The sequence below is a fragment of the Panthera pardus genome, unplaced genomic scaffold (genome assembly GCF_024362965.1).
Source record: "Panthera pardus isolate Hobbes unplaced genomic scaffold, ASM2436296v1 HiC_scaffold_17, whole genome shotgun sequence".
Classification (NCBI taxonomy): domain Eukaryota; kingdom Metazoa; phylum Chordata; class Mammalia; order Carnivora; family Felidae; genus Panthera; species Panthera pardus.
Genome location: NW_026526732.1, coordinates 5,578,669 through 5,603,959, shown reverse-complemented (window position 1 = coordinate 5,603,959; position 25,291 = coordinate 5,578,669). Strand labels below are relative to the sequence as shown.

Below are 25,291 nucleotides of genomic sequence, written 5' to 3'. Positions count from 1 at the left end.
CTTAATTGCGATTTCATGCCCTTGAAATTCCAGGTGCTGATAGTGTTGGAAGTGATACGCACACACACACACACAAATAATTACATATAATTATTAATTGTTAATATAAAATATAAATAATTACAATAGATTGTAATGTGTAATGTATATTATATATAATAGTGTTGGAAGTGTCATCCGATTTACCTTCAGAAGGATGCGGAGGCTTCAGTCAGATGACCTATGCACTTGGCTTTGGCAAAGAAACCCCTTTCTTCCCTCGTGCTCTGCGTGCGTGGTATTCCGTAGCCGAGGCACTAAAGGCAGAGGTTGGAGTGGTAAGAGCCCACAGACCTGAGCTCAGGTGCGGCTCTGAGCCCAGACAGCTCTGTGCTGCTGGACCAATCACTTCCAGTTCTTTCCTCAGCCTCAAATTCTCCATCTGTGAAATGAGGATAAGACCTATTGTGTGGGACTGTGGAGAGAAATTGATTCAGTGTCTATAAGGTGCACACCACAGAAGAAACTCTGCATAACTAATGGCTGTTATTAACATTATCCAACATTTGAAATTTAAAATGAGTGTAAAAGAATTTGGCCATTATCATCATGTCTTTGAGTAGGAAGTAAAAACAAACAAAACAAAAAAAAAAGCAACAACAACTAAGAATTCCTTGTTGCCACATTTATAACGTTGAATCATTTTACGCAGCACTTTACCTGGAATTTGAGCATAAAATTGGTTCTTGATTATCTGAGAAACATCATAACGTATAAAGAACTTCTTATCACAAAATAACGACTCATCTATACCACCAAACACTTGTGAACGACTTTCCTCAATTATCTCCCCAAAATACAGAGGACGTAAAGTCGTTTTATATAATATCTAACAATAGCTAAAATGACTGTAGTGTGACAGGTACGCATGTGGTAAAACTCATCCGGTGCATTCTAACAAGAAACACAAGCACATTTAGGACCGTACGTTCTTTCGAGTGACTTACTCGGCGGCTTCTCTTCATTAATGCAATTAGCTGTGAATTGCCACCTCGAAGATCAGAGGACTGTGACCAGTAATGTTGAGACCAAGTGATAAAAGCAGTCCTCCGTCAGGGAGGACAGGCGTCAAGGTCAGCCGTGTGCCATTGCAGTGCTGGACTGGGACATTCGGATGGGGGCTGAGGGTCGCTTGGAATTGCCCGTGCTCATACCCACCGCACGCGGGCTGATCCTGGGCTCTGTGAAGGGCCAACCTCCATGTTGAGGGCTGCTGTGGTCCAGAGTACCTGGCTGTGTTTTAATTCCATTTGTGTTAATTTACCGACTTTCCTGATGTGGCATCAGATGCATTAGGACCAAATCGGTTAAAAGATGTCTTTCTTTACCGGATTCCTTTTCCTATTTCCAAAGCACTTTACCTAATGATGTCACAGATCGTAAGCGTCATTACATTTCTTGCATTAGTCTTGTGTCAGTGTCTCTTCTGTAAATATCTCTTTACTTTGTCCGCTTTTCCACCGACTTCCTCAATATTTTTTTTTAATTTTTTTTAATGTTTATTTATTTTTGACACAGAGAGAGAGAGAGAGAGAGACAGAGCATGAGTGGGGGAGGGGCAGAGAGAGAGAGGGAGACACAGAATCCGAAGCAGGCTCCAGGCTTCGAGCTGTCAGCCTAGAGCCAGACGCGGGGCTCGAACTCACGAACCATGAGATCATGACCTGAGCCGAAGTCGGACGCCCAACCGACTGAGCCACCCAGGCGCCCCCTTCAATATTTCTTTTTATATGCTTTTAATTTTTTAACTACTTAGGATTATATTTGCAAGAGAATTCAGTGAAAGCTAAGAAAGCCTTATAACTCATCTGGTTCTGCAGTGTGGTTCTAATAGCCCCAAGATGAGCCCAGTCTAAATGCCAACAACAACCACAGTCGTACGTCGGTCGATAAACACACGTGCCACACGCAGCAGTGATGTGATCCCACCTAACCCTGTGCTGGCCCCCGAAGGGAGCTCTTGTGATCCCCTTCTGCCTGGAGGAAATGGAGACTGGCAGCGTCTAATGACTCGCTCGTCCAGCTCCTGCGGCTGGTGGGTGGACGCTGGGAGGGTCCTGGAAGCCAACGCTCCCAGCCTTTGCCATGCTGCCCCGCAGCTTTCTTTGGGCTACCTGTTTCCCCAAATCATTGCTAATCCTCACCGAGTCCCAAAGCTGAATTCACTTAATTCCCACACACCCAGAGCAATCACTGAGGGATTGGCTTGGTGGGGTCAGGTTTTAGCCAGAACCTATTTTATAGGAGAGAATTTTCCAAGGGACCAGAAATGTACATAAGCGCCCAAATCTCAAAGCCACTGCTGCCCCCCTCCTTTTTTTGGCTCATGGAAGCGTGGGAGCAAGCCCAGACTCAGCAGGTAGGAAGAAGCGACCAGAGCTCCCGGGGCTGGGGGGCAGGGGCGGGGGGCAGGGTCTACATCCAGCTGCCTCCTTTCTCTGCAGGCCCAGCTCCAAACCTCACTTCTTTCTCTAACACTCGCCTGCCCAAACTCTAAATGAGGACACCAATAATAGCGCCTAGCCTCCCAGTCGGTTGCAAAGGTGAGATGAATTAATACATTTAAGCACAGTACAGCACCTGGCAATAGAAAACACTCAACAAATGTCAGCATTATTATTATTTTGTCATGGTTCTCAAGGGGAAGCACTCAACAGGGGCCCATTCACACGGGGTCATTTACAAAGGACACTGCATTACATGAAGTCAGATCTGCATGAGTTGAAAGTGAAGTCCAAGGTGAGGGCGAGGATGGGCCATTGCCGGGTGCGGCTGCATTCCTAGGACCTCCTCCGATCTGTCTCTTCCATACCCACCCCCACCCTGATCTAGGATTCCAAAGGAAACTATTTCCCCTACAAATCCCAACACTGACTTCCTTTCTCAGAGGACATGACTGACCACTTAATTCAAATCCCTTATGTTTCTGGCCTCAGTTCTGGTGGCTTCACCTTGGGTCTTGAGTCCCAGACTTCTGCCCCACCTCCAGATGACCCCTCTGCTTTGACCCTGCCCTGTATCTGGCATACCAATGATCCCTAGCGATAGAGGTGCAGCTAGGAGATGAGGGACAGGCTCCTTCCATCCCACAGCAATAATATTATGTCATATTCATTTTTTCAACAAATGATTCCTCAACACCTACCTATTAAGAGAGACAATATAGAGGATCCAATGATAGTTCCCTTGTCAAGGAGCTTAATTCTTTTTTTTTTAAATTTTTTTAACATTTATTTATTTTTGAGACAGAGACAGACAGAGCATGAACAGGGGAGGGTCAGAGAGAGGGAGACACAGAATCCGAAACAGGCTCCAGGCTCTGAGCTGTCAGTACAGAGCCTGACGCGGGGCTCGAACTCACGGACCGCGAGATCATGACCTGAGGTGAAGTCGGCCGCTTAACCGACTGAGCCACCCAGGCGCCCCAAGGAGCTTAATTCTTGTTACTGAGATACTTTCACATTATCTGTAAAATGGGTACTTGGTGATAAGGATTGTATAAACAGTATACGCACCTGTGTAAATGATTAAAAAGAAAGAAACGTGTCTTCTGATTTTTGTGATCAGGAAAGTCTTTATTGCACAATGAAACTTTAAAGATTTCAACAAGCAGAGGTGGGAAAGGAATCCAGCATGAAGGAATGGCATAAGGAAAAATGAGAAGTTGGAAAGCCCCTTACCCTTGGTTGGGAATAACAATTGTCATTTGGGGCCCTAATGTTCTCATGGGAGAGGACTGAAAAGTAAGGGTTGGCCCCAAGCCCATTCAAAGGGGCTTAAGTCCAGGCCAAATTTGTGGGAAATTGATCCCACAAATAACGATAAATTTCCAAAGGCTTTCACCAGTGGAGAAATGCAAGACAAAAGTTTTAATTAAGTGGTGGTAAAGGATGCATTTGAGGGAATAGAAATAAGGCAGGGAGACTGGGGAGGTTAGTGCAGTGGTAAGGCAAATTCAGAGTCAGATCATAAGGGACCGAGTGTGGTGGTACCAGAGACAGAGGGGCAGCTGGCATGACAACAGAAGGGATGTGGCGTGTAGGACGGGCCTGAGTCACTCCTCTCTCACAAGTGGCAAGTCCAAATTCTTTTGGTAACATAATCCAATGTCTAACATTTTTCATGGAACAAAATTTTCACTAAAATAAAGCATAATATATTCAGAACGAAGGAGGAAATGTTCTAGTTAACCGTCATTTGGCCAATGGTTGTTTTTAATAGCTCAGATTCAAAGATGCTTCTCCTCCCTAACCGGCTTTATTAATATTCTTCAATAATATTAGTACTCTAAACCAGATTAATTCAAAATTCTGTTTCTTCCGGTTCTCCAAAAAGATGTCACTCCACGCCTTTCGAGTCCACTCGTATGGACATTGCCTCCTGACCAGGGCTCACTGAAATAAGTGTGCAATCTCACACCCTTGCAAGGATTTTTTTCAAAAATAGAAACATACAGATTGATCCTGAATATAGAAATCAAGCATAGTGCTAATATTTATTAGACATCTTCCCACCGTATCAATGAATTATTCAAGTTACTAGAAAAGATTTTCCATTACTGGCCTTTGTTGTTGATATGAAAGGTTTAACAGCAAGTAACGTTTCTAGAAAATCCTATGAACCATGTTGTTCTTTGGAGATTTTAATGACACTTGGGTCAGGAACTATAATCGATCATGAACTACTGATTCCAGCTCTAATGGTTGAATGGAAGGGCCTTGATTCCTTGTTTCTGGCATCACATGCACACACATACACATGTTACCAAAGTTACTTCTGAGGTTTGGCGTATACACAGGCCCAAAGCCAGCCCGAGTCTCCATGCTGGTAACCAGACAGGCTTTGCAAAGGGCAACAAAGTACAACAGTGGAATTAGACCTTTCATTTCTGGGATGATCCAAGGCAATGCAGCCTTCTCCATCAGATGGCTCTGTAACTGACAGTTAATTGTTACATCAGGGATAATGGGAATATAATTTTTCGGAAATTTCGCTTATTACCTGTATACATGGTCCGTGAGATCAGAAAGATGTGCCACTAAAATGTTCTATCTACATAAAGACTTGGGGAATTGAGAAGATGATATAAAGACACTATTACATAATGAAGTCCCCATGATTATCAGAGAAAGTTAGCACGAATACTCTAAGGATTACGTGTACATGTATTAACGCACATCGGGTCCAGATATATAAAGAATATGGGCTTGCTGCGTTGAAAGTTTTTCAACAAAAGTTTTAATCATTTTTGAAAATTAAATAAGGATCTAGAAAATCATGTTTTTCACCATCAGTGAGGAATATAAGAGAGATAACTGGAAATAAAATAATAGTACAAACCACACTTGGATATATTCTCATAGTCTAGTAATATCTTCTAGCACTTTTCTATCTTTTAATTCCAACCTAGATTTCATTTTTGCCAGGATACCACCCAGCTTGATACCTTCAATAGCAATTACAGAATACGGCCCAATTATTTCCTTAGGAAAAAAAATGAATTTTTTTTTTTGGTTAGGAAACTTGATATTTTAATGAAAATGATCTAAAACAAAAAAATGCAATTGTAGTAAAATAGATGAGGAAATTGTACTTCTTTGTATTAAAATATTTTTCATAAAACATTAAAAATATATTAATGAGAATTTAATCTCATATAAACAAGTTAATCTGCTATAATATCGTTTTATGTATGTTTATATGAAATTGCATGGGAGTAAAACAAATTATGTCATCATAATATTGTTTTGTTTCCCCTACGGAAATCCTTGTATAAAACGGTTTAAAAAGCATATTCTAGAGGGGGAAAAAATCTTAGACTTAGTGAGGACAGTATCGTTAAACAAGTTATTTTCTTAGAGAAGCAAGGAAAATGACTGAAAACAAAATTTACATTTCTAATTAGTCAGTAAAGCTCATTTGTCAATGTTGGTCTCCATTTTTCCTCAAATGTTAAATGGCAGCTGAAGGAAAAGAGAACCACTGGAAAAAATTTGGAAAGGAAAGAAATATTTTAAAGGGTCAGATAGAAATTTTTTTTTAACCTTACAGTAAAATTTTCTGACAACCATGTCTGTGCTTGCATTTAATTTTTACTAATCTTGGTGACTCATATTTTGTACATTACTAATTTCATAGAGTAATTCCAAAACAATGGTAAAGACTTGAAGGAATTTAGAATTTTGTGTAGTTTTACTTGCCGTCTGTCTTTTTAGATCTGTAATGACTGGGGTCCTAGTTATGTAGTTTTTTATAGGATTAATCAATGATTTCCAGACAGAGTCACTACTGGAATGATGGCTACAGCAGTGAGTGAAGATACTCAGCCCTGCAACGTATTTCATGCATTTTATTTCACCGTGGTCTTCCAGAGAGGACAGTCATTAGAACTTCCAGTAGCTTTTCAATATGAGAAAAACAACTTTAAATGCTTCACACTGATTTCTGTAAACAGTTTGCTTTCTCTTAATTTACAACATTATATCTCATAACAGGCTGTAACTACAGAAGAGGAGGTGGGAAAAGTCATACGTCCTGACATGTCAATCCAAATAATGGCGTTTACCTGACCTCATTGAATGGCCTGTCAGTCATCAATCTGACCTTGCAGTAGTCCGGTGCAGATCAGAAGTTTAAACTCCTTTATAATGTTTGTTCTTACCTTACAATCTGCTCTCCATATAATATGCAACTTTTTTTCTGCTACAAAGCTTTGTTTCATTAGTTAAGTTGAAATAAGCATATGTAAAGACCTTCTTTACCTAATATTCGCTAAAGAGGACAGGCAGGTTCATCATCAGACCTCAAAACAAAATTGACACAACTGTGCTTATTTATGCCTAAAAGAGATATTAGCACACTCACTGAAATGCATCTCCAGCCAGAGGTCAGGGTTAAGGTTATTGGCATGGTGTCATAAGGACGCTCATGTTGCACCTGTCTGCACTGTCCATCGCCTGAAGATAAATAGTAGACTTCAGTTTCCAAAATAACAGTGATGTTCTGTATGGCCTCGTTTGTAAATAGCCCAGTTCGGAGTTAACCCCAAAGTCTTGATTGAAGACACATTGTAAATGAGAATTGGACCAGACAGCTCTCTGGGTCATGCCTGTGACTAGCCTCGTTAGTAACTGAGCTTGGCCCTTCAGAGGGTGGGCAGGTGGCTCGCTGAGTGGATGGAAAATCTTAAGGAAAGGTTGTAAAGAAGGCTTTTTAGAAGCCTAATCCCTATAAACGTTCCTCCTTCTGGAAGTGATAATCAATTGCTCTAAGTAATTTATTGATTATGCAATTTCCTCCAAAATCCACAGATTTCCTCCACAATCCCTCAGATTCTTTCCATTCCCAGGGTACTACCGCCTGGGGCATCTTTAGAAATGACAGCGGTTTCTTCAGGCCGCCCTGCCACCCTCTAAAGAAACAGTGCCTGTTGAGTCAGCGAAAAAGAAGCCAATCCCAGAATGTCTTGTGCTCTGGAAAATCTAACTGGAGAGATCTTGCCACTTCCTGGCTTCCCAGGATATTATGAGACTTTGTTTCTCTCATAGAAACTACCCAGTAGAGGGGCGTCTGGGTGGCTCTGTCAGTTGAACGTGCGACTTCAGCTCAGGTCACGATCTCGGGGTTTGTGAGTTCAAGCCCTGCGTCGAGAGCTGTGCTGACAACTCAGAGCCTGGAGCCTGCTTCGGATTCTGTGTCTCCCAGTCTCTCAGCCCCTCCTCTGCTCAGGCTTTCTCTCTCTCTGTCTCTCAATAATAAATGTTCAAAAAAAATTTTTTAACAAAATTAAAAAAAATACCCAGTAGATAAATAGGCCAAAGATAACAACAAGTCATTCTCATAGAAAAAAAAATTAACCCCACACAGCAAAAAACAACAACAAAAATGTTAGCCCTCCTTAGTAATTTAGGAAAATGCTAACTAAAGTAACCTTCGAGTAACATTTCATTCGTCCTGAATTAGCAAACAGAATTTTAGTTATAGCACCCAGTGCTGTGATAAACAGGTAAACTCATATGTTGCTGGTAACATTATAAATTGGCATAACCTTTCCGAAAATCAATATGGTAATGTATATATATGTACACATTCACATCAATAACTACAAAATGTTCGCTGTCTTTGAGGCAGTAACCTCGCTTCTAAGAACTGGTTTGAGGCAATAACGCAAATAAAGAAAAAGACTGTGCACACAAAGACATTTATGACATTATTATCAAACATTGTGCGAATCGGGAAGACTTAACGTCCCTAACTCCCTAACTAGAGGAAGCCGGCTACGTAATTTACGCTCCTTCAACTCCGTGGCCGTTGGGCACAAAAGTTACAATGACGCAGAGCGTCTATCAATAGTGAGGAGGGTGGATGTGAGAACTTGGTGGGCTCACGCTCTGTGGTGACAGCTTCTTCCAGCCTCAAGGCCTTTCCTCGCATTTGCTCTTTGGCACAGCGCGTCCCTCCCCAGCTGCTTGTTACAAGCCGGTTTCTTCTCAGCATTCAGGTGTCTACCTAAACTTCATTTTCTCAGGAAACCCTCCTGGTCATCAGCCCGGTGGTCCTAGCCCTCTCTGATCACCTATTTTCCAGTCCCTGCTCCAACTTCTCACTGTCTGAAATGCTCTTGGCCGTCAGTGGTTTGGGGACGTACCTCCCCCCTCTTCCACCAGAATGCAGACTCACGCGTTTACCAATCTCGTTCACTCCTCCTCATCTGCTAGAAAGTACACAGTGGGTCTTCTTGAAATCACAGAAGTTGGAAGACGTCCTCTGAGTTTATATTAGAACCTGGTTCCTGACGTCCTCTGTGGATTGACTGCCTCATTCCTCTTCTCCCCGGACTGGGGAGTCAGTTTGCACACAGTGCTCGGAGCGGGTGGGAACAGCGTGGGATCACCAGGCAGGCTGCTCTGGGAAGCAAGGGGCCTCCACTCCACCTCTGTGACAGGCAGCAGATCTCTTCCACCGTGGGTGCTGCTGCAGGCCCCCTCCCACAGCCCCAGCCTGTAGACGCGTCAGGGGCAGCCAGCCTTACCAGTCCCCCTGCAGTGGAGGCCAGCCTATGAGGAAGCAGGGCAGGCTATGGATTTGGTATCTTTCCAGAGTCCAGGAAGGTTGTCTGGCCTATGGTAGACCCCGTTGACTCCTGAAATCCCCACCACTAAAGTTACTTCTTTAAACGTTTTTTGAAATGTTTATTTATTTTTTAGAGAGAGAGAGAGGAACAGAGCATGAGTGGGGAGGGGCAGAGAGAGAAGGAGACACAGAATCCCAAGCAGGTTCCAGGTTCGGAGCTGACAGCACAGAGCCCAATGCGGGGCTCGAACCCGCGAACCATGAGATCATGACCTGAGCCGTAGTCGGACACTTAACCAACCGAGTCACCCAGGTGCCCCTGAAGCTGCTTCTTTCAGCCAAGTGTCTCTGTAAAAATATAAACAGCCCATGGGGCGTCTAGGTGGCTCAGTCGGTTAGGCGTCCGACGTCGGCTCAGATCATGATCTCACAGTTCGTTGGTTCCAGCCCCGCGTCGGGCTCTGTGCCGACAGCTCCAAGCCTGGAGCCTGCTTCGGATTCTGTGTCTCCCTCTCTCTCTGCCCCTCCCCTGCTCATGCTCTGTCTCTGTCTCAAAAATAAATAAACGTTAAAAAAAAAATAAACAGCCCAGATACAAGGACCTACCATCTCATGGCAGATCTTCAAGTCCAAGAACATAGGTCTTGTCCATAGAAGCATGTAGAGGGGCAGTGTTCCTTAGTAGACAGTATTTCCAGAAGACCGAAACTAAATGGAATGATTTACTTTGAGGCTTTGGATGTGAAGGATAATAGTTCCCCCATAGGAGGACCCCAGTGTAAAGGAGGGCAAGAAATCAGTTGAACTCTTCGTCCGGGTCTCCTCCTCAACCTCCTGGAGGTCCTTCCTTGTGCAAGCCTGACGTAGTAGTAACCATCTGGAACACAGTTTGCACATATGTGCCTGTTTGCCAGGACATTTGCCCCAGTTTGATCAGAAGCTCTGAGTCTACTTCACAAAGGTCAGTTTTGGGAGCCTGGCCAGGGACAGGAGACATGAGGTCCACCACCATCCCAAGAGACCCAGGGTCAGGCTTTGAAGCGTCTAGAAGAGGAGAGAGGGCTTTTTTTTTTTTTTTTTTTTTTTGGCCAAAATAGCAACCTATGCAGTGAAGGTGGTAGACGGAGGGATTTTAGCTCTAATAAGAAACAGGAGGACAAGTTTCCTAAAGCCCAAGGTCAGTGTGCTGCCTGCAGGGCTAGGACCTGAGCCCAAACATTACTCCAATTCTTCCTTCGGTTTCACTGTCTCTTCTCCAGCATACTGTTCTCTGTGTGGTCAGTAGTAAGCAAGGACACCTTCCTCTGTCTCTGTCTCTCTCTCTGTCTCTCTGTCTCTCTCTCCAGCTACTTGCTTGATATAAAATGGGAATTGTAACACACTGTTGTCAGTATGTATTAAGTGTCAGTTAATACCTCAAAACACAAACTAAGGAAATCCACATACGCATTATTATGCAAATATTAACTCCCATAGTAATGCTACATAATTATGACCTAATTGTGCCTTGAGGCACAAGTACCGGGTTTTCATTGAAAGACAAGATCCACTTTTTCCTGTTGGCTTACTAGGACTGCATCTCACACAGTCAGCCAGCAATCCAGGGAACGGGCTAATCACAAACCGTGCTCCTGAAATTAGAAAACTCAGGACTTTGTTGAAGCAGAAGAGAAATAAGTAGGGCCACGAACGCAGAGCGCCATTTGCAATAACCCATCTTTCCCCCTCACTCAATATGCACCAGCATATTGAAATGTACCTGGAGGCCAACAGAGCTTCGGAAACTGCGGAGTGTAACCTCAAGCCGTAAACAGTTGGCTTAGAAAGTCTCACACCCACGTGTCCCGATGGAGACACACGCAGGGTCTGAGAAGCCAGTCTAGACTAGGACGCCCACACCTGAGTAAGGCCACCCGACCCCGGGGCTCTGCATTCATGGCGAGTCCAGGCGACAGTAAGGATGTGCTCTGCGTGACTCGAAGATACAGCAACTCAGGTCTGCTCCTCTTCGGAGGCTGTGAATCGACCCATTTTATAAAAGATAAAAACCTGGCTCCCTGCTGTTCCGTGAGCTGTCCCTCCTGTCCTACCCCAGAAAAGAGTTAAATTATGGACAGTTCACTGTTATCCGGGAGCAGGGAAGCTGACATCCTCGTGGCTGAAACTGAATCCTAGTTCGATAATTGTTGAAATGTATCAATAGCTTGTTAAATCCCTAAGACCTAACATATATCCTCTCGTTTTATCCTTGTACCTATCCTTACAGGTAAGTATGACACCCGTTCCAATCAGGGATTCAGTAACAGGCTGAAGGTCCCACGGAGCTGGGATGCAAAGCCATTTGTGTTCAACAAACCTGTGTGCATTTCATCGTCTGCTGGCCTCAACCCCATGGGGATTCTGCTGTTTTATTTCTCGCGGCCTTTGTCTACTTACCCCCTCTTAAAATCCTGATTCAGAAGCAAATCAGTTGTGTAGACTAAACTGAAGAATCTCAAATGATAAAAATGTAACTCAGGCAAATAAACATTTCTTTATTCAAAAATACCAAAAATCGGCATATTTCACCTATCAGCATTTCCAACAAGCTTTTGTTTCACTTCTCATGCAACCCCGATTTTGCTGCTATACCAGATTAAATGGCCACATTTTCATTTTTTCCCCCAAAATGTAGATACCTTTTTTAACTGTGTGTCCAAAACTCCGATTGGACTTTAGCAAAGCCTTGAACCTTTGTAAAAATTTTGTTAGGTAAACTCTAGTATTTTCAGATTGGGTTCTGCAACAACACGCTCAGTGGCAAAGTGGATGTCTCTTGCCACATTTACCTCAGCAGCGTAGAGGCTGATAAAAGTTGATAGTCAGAGCTTTGGACAATATTGCAAGGCTATTTTAAACTGAGACAGCCATAAAAGGCTAGAAAGTTTTAACTCTGTCACTTCTATGGCAGTGAAGGCTGTTCAGCCCGGCAGGTTGGTCTGATTTGTTCATTTAATATATCATTTTTGCATTAATCGAGTACAATTGATGAGAAAGATTCCCACTCTGTAAAATTTCCAGCTAATGGTTTGGAAATCTACTTGAATTTTGCACCCAATAATTCATTTTAGAATTTTCAAAGAGTAGATAGTTTAGGCAAGCTGAGATAAATCCCAGACAAATGGGGAAACATCTGATCGACGTGTGTTTTCATTGTAAGCACCATTAGTGAGTTTATCTAATTAATTATTTTCTGCAATAGAACAGAGGCCTTTTACTAAAAGGTCTTCCACTTTGCAGACCCATGCCCTTTATAAAGCCTTTCATCTAAAACGATTTAACCAAACTTTGTTATGATGGTGATCACCAGTGTGGCCCTACATAAGCTTGAGATGTGAGTTTGTTACATAGATGAAAGTTCTAACAAAGGTAATTTGGAAAATAAAGCTCCCCGTAATTTACTGCATTTGCTGATAACATTTGTTAGAAATCTGGAATTTCTCTTTCCATTTTTGTGCCTCAATTACAAAAAAAAAAAAAATTAGAGCTGAAAATGGGTTGTATCATTAAAGTTTCTTGCTGATGGAAAACTATAATAACAGCTGTCATTTAGGTACATTTATAAAGATTTTCAGTAAAATTACTTCCAATAGGTTTGCCCCACTCCTGAAAGCAGCAATCAACATTTCTTTTCCAATTAAAAGCATGTATTTGGTCATCTCTGGAGCCGGTCGAAAATTACCATATGGACATATAAGAAATAGTATTAAACAAAATTTAGATATTAAATGAAAATGCCATAGGAAGGCAGCATTGTCTTCATCTTGAAACAAATGTTGTCAATAAAGTGAAAGGGGTAATCTGATTTTTTATTTTGAAAAAAAAGTTCTTTCAAATTTAAGGGTGATCCAAGTAAACCTCACTTTAAATCCAAGAAGACTTTGGAAAAGAGATGAACCTATCTGACTCTACAGAGCCCCCATGCACTTAACCACATTTGATCAAACTTGTCCAAATTCACAGAAATGCTATTTCCATGGATAGGAACTTACAAGCATGTAAGTAATAAATAAAGAATAAGCATTAGGCAAATAGCACTACATTTAACATATAGTTTATTTAGAACTGAATTTGCTTATATTGTATCTGGCTTCAGTAAACCCACAAAGTAGTAATTTGTTCACTCATTCATTCCTTTTACAAATGTTCAATTTGCATTTGAGGCCAAATGAATGAAATTTATACTACAGTAGTATAATCCTGCCTTTCAAGAGGTGACAAAATGTAGGAAAACTAAGTGAACATAAAACACTTCCCAAGGGTTCCAGAGCAACATGTAAATAAGGAAGGTGGATGGATTGCTGGCTATCACACTAGGAATTCAAAAGAAGGAAAGATGACTCTGGAGGCAACTTCCCCGAGGAAGTAAGTCCAAAACTAGCCTTGAAGAAAGGTACCAGGAGATAGAGAGGAGCATAGTGCTATGGGGAATTTCAAAGACATGAATGAAACTGTGCACGCAGGGGTTAGGAAGAAATCCGGACTGAGTGGAGCAGGAGGTCTTGGTGAGAAAGAGCAAAGTATGAGGAAGAGCAGAGCACAGAGGTCCCAGATGATTGGGAACTTGACTTTGAGGCATCATACAATGTGGAGATGTTGGTTGTGATCGGGAGAGAACGCGATTAGGAAAGTTAACCTGCAGGGTAAAGGAGGAAGAGGAGGACATGAAAATGGAAAGGCAGAATAGGCTACTAGCTCCAACCCAGAGGGGCCTGGGCTATTGGCAATAGACCCGCCAGGCACTACACAGAGCAAACTGAAGAAAGCAAAAAGGCGGAATCAAAGATGAAACTCATCTGAGCCCAGACTCGGGGCTTGCGAGACTCATGAAGTCAGCGCTCACCTCTGGGGGGCCATCGGAGGGCTTCCACGCAGGATTAGACCCCACCGGGGACTACGCAAGAATCCTATGAAACAGTGTCCTACAGGAACACTAGAAACCCTTGTTCATGGAAGATGGGAACCTCAGACTTCGATCCATAACATCCTCAACATCTGTGGCTTTGAGTTGGTTTTTTTGGTTTGTAAGGATCTAGAAAGATCTAGAAGATTCCTACTTTTTACCTTCTCGCCCTCTTCCTACTATCCTGCCGCTTACCGGTTTTCCTAGCACCTTTGGTCTGACGAGAGCAGGTGTCCCTCCACAGACAACAATGACACTCTGGACAGTGGCTCTCAGGCAGCTTTTCTGTCTTGTGCACATTAAAGCCCCACCGTTTCCTATCTTAGCACCTATCTTTGTTAAGCTAAAAGAAATCTGAAGAGGAGCTTTGCTTTTATGAAAAAAGGACAAAATGAAAAAAAATAGCATTCAGCGCACACCCTCAGCAGCCAGAGGGGCGCCACCAGGCTCTTTCCCCGGGAGCTACACTCAGCATCAAGCCGCCCACCAGAGCTTTGAACTGTGTCTGTGAGCATCTGTGCTTTACCTCGGTGTATTTCCAGCATCCGTTAGCAAGATATATCCTAAGGTACCAGAAGAGCCTAAGAGAGATTATTTTTGGGGTCTGGGAACACTCAAAAACTCTCCCATATACATTAAAGGTAAATAGTTCTTCGCTTTCCACCATTTTGGCTTACAAAAGGTTTCTTAGAAATGCTTTCTTTTCAGATAGTGAGGGAAACCAGGAAATCGTAAATGCTCCTAAAGATGGGGGTGTGGAATGTGAAATTAATCCTAGAATTTCTCCCTATTCCTCATGTATTCTGTGGCACAGAAAAAAAAAGTCCTTGAAATCAGTCATCCCTGATTTTCGTCTTTCTGCGCGTCTCAGTAAAGGATGTCATTATTTCAAGCACTTGTGATGAAGTAAAGATAGCATAATAGTCCATATCATAAAAAGGAAGCTTAGATGAGCAGTTTGCTGCCTTGTGAAACACGAATTGATTGATTGCACAAGTCAAATACCTCCCCCCACGGATATTTATCCCCTGGACCCTTTCTCCCATGGCATTCCTCCTTTACGGACTTGAGCTTCTCCTACAGTTAGAAAGGCAGAGTTTCTGCTACCTTGAACACTGCCTATGTTGACATGGGAAGCTTACACCTCTCTTTCTGGATCTTCCTATCATCCTTCTTGCTCCCCTTGGGCAGACACCTGCCATAATTTCTCTTTTTCAGTATCACTTACTTTTTGTGTTATTCTGTTGACTTACTTCACCTTCCTAAGCAGAGTTTGCTCCTCTGTGGAGGGGAGTCGGTAAGTAGCTAGCTCATAGGGCTATTCTTTGTTTTAAGTGACATTATGTTAGTGTTACCGTCGTTATTATTATTATTCCATAGTGAGATAGACCAGTGAGGAATCAATTTAGGACAGGGCTGGACTTGGAATTCTCCTTTTTAGAAGCAGTCTGGTCATTGAATCAAGTTGGCCAACAAGAAAAGAGATACTTTCACTTCAAAAGCTTGAAGCCAATTTAATTCGATGGCCACTGAATCTGTTGTTATAATTCTGTATGGGGATAAATTGGTCGACCCACCCGTTATTTTCAGTATAACTTCCAGGTTAAAGTAGTCATTAATCAAAGATAAACCTAACCGGCCTTTTTGTACTCTTGACCAAATCACTATCCGTCTACTATATTTAAAAAATCAACACAAACATTTGGTCTTTATTGTAAGAAGTCAAAATCTATATCAACTTATTGAAATAGCAGGATGGAATAACTTTTTGCAGTGTGTCAACAAATAATTTGAGTTTTTGAGTGTTTTCCTCCTTCACTAGAATTATATAGCCATTGGTCCTTTCGGGTTTTCTTAGAACTTGATTTGAAAGCTGAATTTGATGCTTATGAAATCTGTGACTTACTTTGGAGAATTATGCATTTGCTTTAGGACCATCTTTTCAGTTGAAATACAGTGCATCTCTTGAAGAACCATCATTTCCAAAAGCATGTTCCAAAGTTGTATTGTGATCTTGCAAAATGTAATGTTAGGATGGTAGGAACCAGAGATCACTCAAAGTTCAATCCCTTCATTGTACGGGGAAGGTAACTGAGATTCAGAGATTTCAGAAGGCATCTAGCAAATTATTGAACACTGAAGCTCCTAAGTTGTTGGAAAACTATAATGCAAGTCATTTGCCTTGATATCCAGTGTTATTTTTGCTATACCAGTACATTCTAATGTCATTTAGGGAAATAAATCTAATTGGCAGTTGGGAAATGGAAATTGTTTAGAAATTTTCATTGTCTCTCTGAAGGAAAATTTTAAAATGTAATTGACAATAGGGCCAAGATCCATGATATCTTCAATTTCACAAGTGATCGGTGCCCCCATTCAGAGGATGAAAACCCTTTCTAGAGCTTTTGAAACTGTGATGGCTTAGTAGCCTCTTGCTTTAGTCACCCAGCTCCTGTGTCAAAAAGAGAGGAAGAGAGAGAGACTTCCAGCTGGGAATCGAGGTCTTGCTTCAAAGCTTTTATCTTCAGAGGAAAGAAATCTTGTGAATTTCATTAATGTCAACAAGATCTGAGAAGATTTGAAGTGTTTAAGCCCTTGGGCATCTCCAGCATGCCAAATGCTATGGTTGTTATAAGTTATTGGTTGCAAAAGCATTGCAACTTTGATTCACACCCCCCATGAATGAAGAGACTTTGGAAATAGCCATTGCACAGTCATACTTAAGGGTCTGTTGAAAACCATCACTTTCCAAGAAGGTATGGAGTCAGCCAAAGAAACGGCGGCTTGAGCTTGGGTTAAACATGAAACACCCGGAATTCCGAACGGGGTGGCATATGTTATGGTTAGGAAACAAAAGACTAGTCTTCTCAAAGTAGCATAGCAAAGCTAAGAAGGAAAACAAAAGAAGCATTGGTGTAGAATTCTAAAAGCAGATAACCTCAAAGCATCTCCCCAAAAGGGTCCTTCCCTTAGAATACAAAACGGAATTGAGTTATAGGGTTTTTCTTCCCCCTTCACTTTCTTCTCCATTCTCTCATCTCAAAAATGATCAGACTGGAATTCACAATGGTTTCCACTGTACTTTTCCAAACTCTATGGGAGAAAGCCCTTTTATTCCAAAATAGGCAACTGTTTCTATTAAGTAAATCAGGTCCAAGCTAACCCCAAGTAAATTAATATTTCTGGCAAAACAAATATTGACAATTTAAACTAGGTCTTGAAATTGAAATGTTCTTAAAAAACAAAATATATCTTAAAAAGAAAAACTCAAGAACAACACCTTCTAAACCTTTTCATAAATATTATGAGATACCTTTTAATGACATATCTTTTTTTAATGAGAGTTGTCTTTTTAATAAATCTCTTTTGGAAACTGTTAGTTTTATTCTACTAAAGCTGACATCTGCCTAAATATCAGTAAGTGTGCCCAAGGAATTACTGTTTGGGTCATCACAATCTCCTAATTGCTAAATCCACTAAACCCAAGGGAAAAATGTGTTCAGAATCATCCAACAGAAAATCTGTGATGGTTCAGTATCATCAAGAGACACGTTACAATAATAATATTTGCAGTACGTTCTACCTGCGCATACCTGCCAAGACCTGAACCCAGGTCCCGGAGGCTCACTTTCTCCACGATGATGACGTCGCTGAAACCCAGTCTGAAGCAATGCAGCTTTTGAGCTATGACTGAAGCTGTCACAGGCTACAGGTCCCGACAGGTAAAGCTCCCTACAGTAGGTCTTTAGAGCTCGGGAAATATTTTAGTTCAGCATTCGAGAAGCCAATAAATGCCTTTTCTAATCCAGAAAGAAATGATTTGGCTTCTCCTTTTCGCATTTTTTTTTTTTAATCTCACTGTCGCTTCAGGGAGATCGTCCCGCCCCGATGGGCAAACACCGTGGGACCAGAGTTCTTGCTGCCCACTCAGCTCGCCAGCCATTCCACCTGGGGACATGCTGTGACAAACGTGCTCTCCGCGAGTCGCTCTCCATCAATGGACGCTCTCAGACTGAGAACAGCTTCGGGCCGGACTTGGCCTGGATTCACGTTCAAATACGGTGTCTGCAGAGTGCCCATGCTTGACGACACGTTAGACCCCACACACGAATGGCCAGAGAAGGGCGTAGCCAAACCATGATGCGTCAGTAGCAATTTATTTCAAAGCCCTGGTTTTACGGCTGTCGTGTAGCCTTAGGTGCGCCGAGAGCATCGGTCTGCCTGGCTCACTGTCTGGTGTGGCCAACGGCTGCAGCGGATGTTGTGCCGTCAGGTTCATCAGCTTTTTGTCTGAGAAATGTGCTGATTCCTCCAGTTATTTAAAGTGCTGTTGTACACCGAAGGGGTAACGTGAACCGCTCTTGCTGGTGAGCGTGGGGAGTTAACGTCGTAAGTTCGGAGTCTGGACATCATTTGAATCCTGCCTCACCCTTTCCCGATCCGCTCAGGTGGTTTTGCCCTGAGTTTCCCAAGCCAGTGCTTCCTTTAAGGGCGTTTGGTTCCTTGGCTTCGAAAAGCACCCACGTGGTGGGCAGTTTCAGGATGACAGGTGGATGGAGGCACCCCTCCCATGGGATCCCGCTCCTCCCTCAGGGGGCGAGGCTGCCGCTTGGGCCGGGAGATGCCCCCAAAGTCGCAGAAACGTTTCTCTTGAAATGGTGCCTGCTAATTTTCTTAGGTCGTGACCAGAAAGTGCACGTTGATTTCATAAATTATTTCGTCTGTTAGAATCACATTAGTACTGCTTCAGGTATGTGGAATAAGCATTGTTTTATATTTCTCGTGCTTCAAATAGTGCTTTCACTTCCAAATAACTCCTTTGCGTATTACAGTTCGTATAAGAGTAGCTACGCATTTAAGACTATTTACCAAAAAAAAACGTTAGAGTCAGAAAAATCCAAAATTGAATTTCACTGTGCTTGGCCCTCCCTGTGGCCATCTGTACGTCCTTTTACCACTCTCCATGTGTCTAAGATAAGAAGTCTGGGGCGCCTAACAGATAAGGGTTCTCTCAGGACACGGGTTCCACTGACCACCCACGCAGTAAGGGACACGCCTGTGGCTTAGAGGCTTCGTGAGGTCAAGGAGCATGAGCCTGAACTTCCTTCCATGGTGGGTGCGTGTGATCAAGGCATTCGACAAGAGGGGGATCAGTTAGATGACCCCAGCTGGAGGATAAGCTCTCCCGACGACAAGAGCCCCTTTTTCCTGTATTGGATCACCTGCCGTGCCTGGCAGATGTCTGCATCAAGCGGAGATGTGTCTCACGTCATCTCCCTTTGAGGCGGCCCTTGGTGACCGGGTGTTACGGTAGTGACCTCACGGACACAAGCTGAGCTCCTCACCAGGAGGATGCTGTCGTCCAGATGCAAGGCTGGGATATACACATCCCACTCCTGACCAATATGGCACCTGGAAAGAGCAAGCACCCAGGGAAGGACAGTTTAAAGAGGGCTGTATAGAAAAAAAGTGTGCATGCGATGACACATATTGCCTACGTCATCAGCAATTGCGGCATTCAGCATCGTAAATGCACTTACAATAGTCCCTAACCGGGCACAACTTTCAAGCCCTACCTGCATGCCTCCTGCATGAAAGCATCCCCAAGAAGAGAAACAATACCCTCGTTCGACTCTGCTTGCATAGTATCCCTCTAGAAAAGTGGTGTGGCTGAAACCGCACTTATAGTCCTATTTGTTTGGTTATAAATAAAACATCTCTCTTCCCTCACCAAAGTATCTTTCCAGCTGCTGGACATAAAACAGATTCCAAGCTTCCTAAATTGAAATGTCATCCTCCTAATCAGAATTGACGATTGTAAATAACCATCTGGTTTTGTGTGTGTGTGTGTGTGTGTGTGTGTGTGTGTGTGTGTGTGGGTGGGTTTTTTTTTTTTGAGTGCCCTAGTCTCACAAGCGTACTTTCTGGCGGCATCATGTGTATTTAAAGTGGTGAGCTCCAGGTCAGATTCTCAAAGAAAGTGGCAATACAGCTGTTTTGAAAAGGAGACCACATTGCTCGCCTGCTTCTCAGCATGGTTTGACACTAACCCATGCCCTGTCATCCTTGCAGCATGCAAAATAAGGGAATGTGTTCCTTCTGGGGCTTTTTTCTGCCCCAGTGATATACATTCTGCAACCACTAAACATGCCCAGTCCAAGTCACTTTCTGAGTAAGCAACTTCCATTGTGTTCTGTTCTCTTTATCATTTGGGCTTCTACACTGCTGAGAAACAAAAAAGCTACATAGCTTTACTTACTCCTACAGTTAAATATTTTTTTAAAAAAGCAAGAATAGGTTATTATTGAAATAAAGTGTGGTTGTCAACTGTAGCCTTCTGGAAGTCAGTGGGAAAAACAGGGTGTGTTAAGCTTTCCTTTGTGTGCAGACTTTCCAAACCCCCCTCTGCCTCCAGCGGGAAAATATGTCTGTCCCGTGATCTATTCAGTTCTTGACCTTTGGACTAATATGCCAACAAAAGGCACCATTTATTAGTGATTAATTTACGTATTTCTGCCATACGAAACTGGATCAAGGCTGTCACTGCTCAGCGCCATCACCAGTTATCGTTGCCCTGTGCCCTCCAGGGGTTTGTGCTGTGGGCTCGTCTGTTCTATGCAAGTGTGGGCCATGCCACCTTCTCCCTAAGTCCTACCTCTTCCAGGACCGGGAGTGCCTATCAGGAAGAGGCACACACATTCTCCCCCATTCCGGATGGAATCCTGGGAAGCTGAAGTTGTTCCTGAAAGATGCATTCTCTGATAGCGATCTCCCTTGTTACCCGTTATCTGTCTCTGTCCTTCCCCCCCTGCCCCTTCTTCTGACTCCCTTGTCCCGTCTTCTTTTGGAGTTTGTTCCTTAAGATCTATTCTTTACACCTGTAACAAATATCAATGACCTCCCCGTTCCCCCGCCCCCCACAACACACAAACACACACAAGGTTCCTTCTTCTCTTTTAATTCAGCCCAAAGATCTTCTCCTCTTGGAAAGTTCCCCCAAGTGGATTGATAACCACGCTGTCCTCTCTAGTGGGCAATCCTGACTGCAACTCTCTCTTCTCCCTTCACCATGTAAATCTAAAGAAAACAAAAAAGACCATTTAGTTTAAGTGTGCGTTTGTCTACATTTTTGTTTCTAAAAAGTTTATCTTTTGGGGTGCGTGGGTGGCTCAGTCGGTTGAGCGTCCAGCTTCGGCTCAGGTCATGATCTCACGGTCCGTAGGTTAGAACCCTGCATCGGGCTCTGTACTGACAGCTTGGAGCCTGGAGCCTGCTTCAGATTCTGTGTCTCCCTCTCTCTCTGCCCCTCCCCCGCTCATGCTCTGTGTCTCTCTCTGTCAAAAATAAATAAACATTAAAAAAAATTTTTTAAGTTTATCTTTTGCTTAAAAGAAATGGGGTAAAAATCTTTTTTCAAACATCTAATCTCTTGTTTGTTCCACAATAACTCTTTGCTATTTGGTTATTTTGGATGATCAACTACCCTGTGCCTCAAACTTTAGCTTAAATCGAGCTTACCGTGTGATCATAGAAATGCTTCCATCATAAGCAAGAAAACCCCACATAATTATAATGGCTTTGTGTTGTAAGGTCATTTGCTAAGAAAAATTGATATACACTATAGCTGTGTGACCGTAATCTCTCTCTCTCTCTCTCTGAAAGTTACTAATATTTCTGCCTGCCTTCACCCTCACTAAAAGAAACTCATCAGGAGAGCAATTCATTTTCCCTATGCTATCGAAGACAGTGATATTTCTCTAATAAGTTTCTGGAAAAATCAAGCAAAAGAACTGCTTATCTCTGCTACGTGGGATTGTGACTGTTACTTTTAATACTGACCTGAACCACTACTCAGTCTTTTCTTAAATGTCCAGAGTATCTGGGGAAGAAGTTTGAAACACCATTTTCCCTTCTATGATTTTCACATTCAAGCAAGATCAACATTTTGGAGCCATACTTGAAATGCGGATAGAATAAGAACTTTCATCTGGTGTAGTGCACATTTTCAGGTTGCAGCTCCCCACCCCCTGCCCCATGTGGCCACCGCCTGAGCTCACAGCCCGTTCACTGCACCTCACTTCAGCAGAGGTGAGATGGGGTCATGTCAGCAACTGGGCAGAGCCATGGTACCACCGTGCTTACTGGGAGAGCAAATGTGGTCGAGGCCCTTGGAAATCTGTGAGCAAAGTACAAACCGGAATGAGTGTCAAGACAGCTGTTTGGGGGCTGCTGGGTGGCTCAGCTGGTTGAGCGTCCGACTCTTGATTTTGGCTCAGGCCGCGATCTCACAGTTCGTGGGTTCAAGTCCCGCATCAGGCTCTCTGCTGACAGTGGGGAGCCTGCTTGGGATTCTCTCTCCTGTCTCTCTGCCCCACCCCCACTTGCTCTCTCTCTCTCTCTCTCTCTCTCTCTCTCTCTTCCTGTCTAAAATAAATAAACTTAAAAAAGAAAAGATGCTCCTGGGGAGAACCTCATGGAGCTTCTATACTCTGCCTTGAAGCCAAGGGTCTCCATTTTAGTCAGACTCCCGCACATCTGGGTGATTCCTGCAGCCAGGTTGCGCACCATCACACACTTCTCCTCCAAATGCTTTGAGATGGGGTTTGCGGACCCAGGTTTCCGAGGCAGCCGAAGGCCAGTGCTGGCACTTCCTTCCCTCGCCGAGCCAGAGAGGCAGCTGCGGGGGTCACTTCAAGCCTTGGCCTTGGCCGTGTCCTCCAGGCACCAGGTCCTCCGCCTGGACAGTGACACGCAGTCCCTGGGACACGGTAACTAATAGCCGTTGCACAAATGTTCGGCAAAAAGCAAGAGCAGACGGTGCTCAACAGCAGCAAAGACAAGGGTCGAGCTAAGCCTCTCCTGCCAGAGTACATCCACTTAACCCGCAGAGGGCCAGCCCCTCACCTGACCACAGACAGTTCACTCTAGTTTTTGTTTTCAATGTTTTTAACTTTTGAGACAGACAGAGACAGAGTGTGAATGGGGCAGCGGCAGAGAGAGAGAGAGAGGGAGACACAGAATCCGAACCAGGCTCCGGGCTCCGAGCTGTCAGCGCAGACCCCGACGCGGGGCTTGAACCCACGAACGGCGAGATCGTGACCGGAGCCGAAGTGGGATGCTTAACCGACTGAGCCGCCCAGGCACCCCCAGACTGTTCCCCTGAAATATGCCATGTTGTGGCTTTGAAGAACTCACTGTCCGAGAGAACGCTCTGGAAGAGTCAGCTTTGAGATTTGTGATCTGTAGTGTAACGGTGATTACACCAGTTCTGTTGATTCTGTTACTCCTTTAGTTTCAACGGCTTTTCATCAGCTGCGATCTAGGACCTCGTATTTTTATAGATTTGTCATTCACTACCCCTGAAACTCTACAAGATCACATTAAAAAAAAAAATATGTTAAATGCTTGCATCTCCTAACAAGCATGCAGAGAAAATGCCTAGAGCGACATGTAGGGTTTTTGGGGGGGAAACCGCAGAATAACGGGCCTCTTTGTGTGTTTGCATGAACCAGTTAACTCGGGAGACGGCATCGACTACAGCCAGCAGAAGAGGGAGAACATCGGTGACCTGATCCAGGAGACGCTGGAGGTCCTGGAGCGCTACGGAGGAGAAGACGCCTTCATCAACATCAAGTACATGGTCCCCACCTACGAGTCGTGCTTGCTGAACTAGAGGCAGGAACAGCTGGGATGGGGGAGGGCTTGCCTTAGTGCCCAGATCATCTGTCTCTGCTGCTTTTAGCATCTCATTACTTGTGACTTCTACAGCTTTCTTTTCTACAGCTGCTAAAATAGTGGCTCATGGGCCGTTGGACCATTAGCCCCATTGAGAGCAAAGTTTTCCAATACATAAATAGTGCCTGTTTCTTAGATTACAATAGTGTACTGTGCTTATTTGTTCTAAGAGAAGAATTGCTTCTTTATACAACTCGGACAGAAGCAGGAGTCCGAGTCAAACCTTCAGTTGTATAGACAATAAAACTATAATTTTCATGCGCAGTTCAGCGATAGCTGTTATGTGTCTGCTTGCCCTGAGGCTGACGTCAGAGGTTGTAAGGGGAGGACTGATGCCGCCCGCCTAATAGGTGTTTGTCGTGGCCGAGCAGCACCTCTCCGGCAGCTGTGCAGAACAATGTTCTCCGACATTCAATAAAACCACCGAGTCTGTTTCAATTGCGCAAGGACAGTCTTGCGGGCCCGTTGTGAACCTCAGCTACAAACGTAGTTAACGCTTCGAGCCCCGTGGTCGTCTGGGCTTTGCGGGGCTTTCCGGTGTATGCTGGGGTGGGGCTGGGGGTGCGGCTGGGGTGGGGGTGGGGAGGGCGGCGGGCAGGGTGACGCATGAAAGGCAGAGGCAAACGTGGTCAAACGACGCTCCTGTGAATCCTTGTCCCCCCACGCGATGACACATCTCAGGACCTGGTGGTTCGCTGACAAGATGTCACCCGGCCACTTGTCCGGGGCTTTGGTCATTTCTGAAGATGACCTGTACGCATCTGAATGATTCCTTGGCAATTTCTCCTTTCCTCCGCCTCCTCTCGCCAGGTGGATGTGTTCTCATAGCACCGCTCTGATCGCAGCGTTTAGGAATTTCATTGAACCCCGCCCCCCACCACCCCGCAAGAAAAAAAAAAAAAGACAAAGAACATGTACTTTTTCACTCAACTGAGAGAGAAAAAAAGTGCCCGAAGAGAAACCCAACTGTAGGGCACCCAGCCCTGACAATGGCTTTTCAGGCACGCGGGCCCTGAGCTCGGGGCGTTTGAAACCCAGCCCAGAAAAGTTCTTAAAGACGGAGCCCTGACTTTGCACACCTGAGCAACGCTGCAACACCCAGACATGCATGGCCTGAAGTATCTCGTTCTGCACCAAAGCGAAGAGACGGAACGTGTTCCCCTGTGCACCGAGCGCTGGCCCTGAGACTGTTGTCACTAATTATTTAAGACGCAAGTTTCCGAAGGCAAGCACCAAATTTGAAAACGGGCTCCTTATTCATCTTCCCCGATGACTGGCTCAGCACACCGAATCCAGCCTCTAACTAGCTACCACCTAGTTGCCATAAGCACTTTTTAGGATAAACGGAGAGGCATGACTGTGTCAAGCAAATGGGCTTTCATGTGTCATATTTGGAAAAGACATGGCTAGAGACGTTGACAGGTTGAGGCAGGCCTTTCTTCAAACTGTAGTGTTCAGATGCACCCTGGCATCAGTGATATATTTGAAGGGACACCAAAATCA

The 25,291-nt window shown here is 44.0% G+C and overlaps 1 protein-coding gene across 1 annotated transcript in view; it reads left to right on the top strand.

Annotated features, from left to right (window-relative positions):
* Nucleotides 1–24,234, top strand: part of PACRG (parkin coregulated) — a 504,833-nt gene extending 480,599 nt beyond the window's left edge. The window contains exon 5 of the mRNA XM_019412862.2: nt 23,566–24,234. Coding sequence (XP_019268407.1) covers nt 23,566–23,726 — 161 coding nt within the window. The 3' untranslated portion in view covers nt 23,727–24,234. The remainder of the gene's footprint in view (nt 1–23,565) is intronic.
* Nucleotides 24,235–25,291: the final 1,057 nt, after the last annotated feature.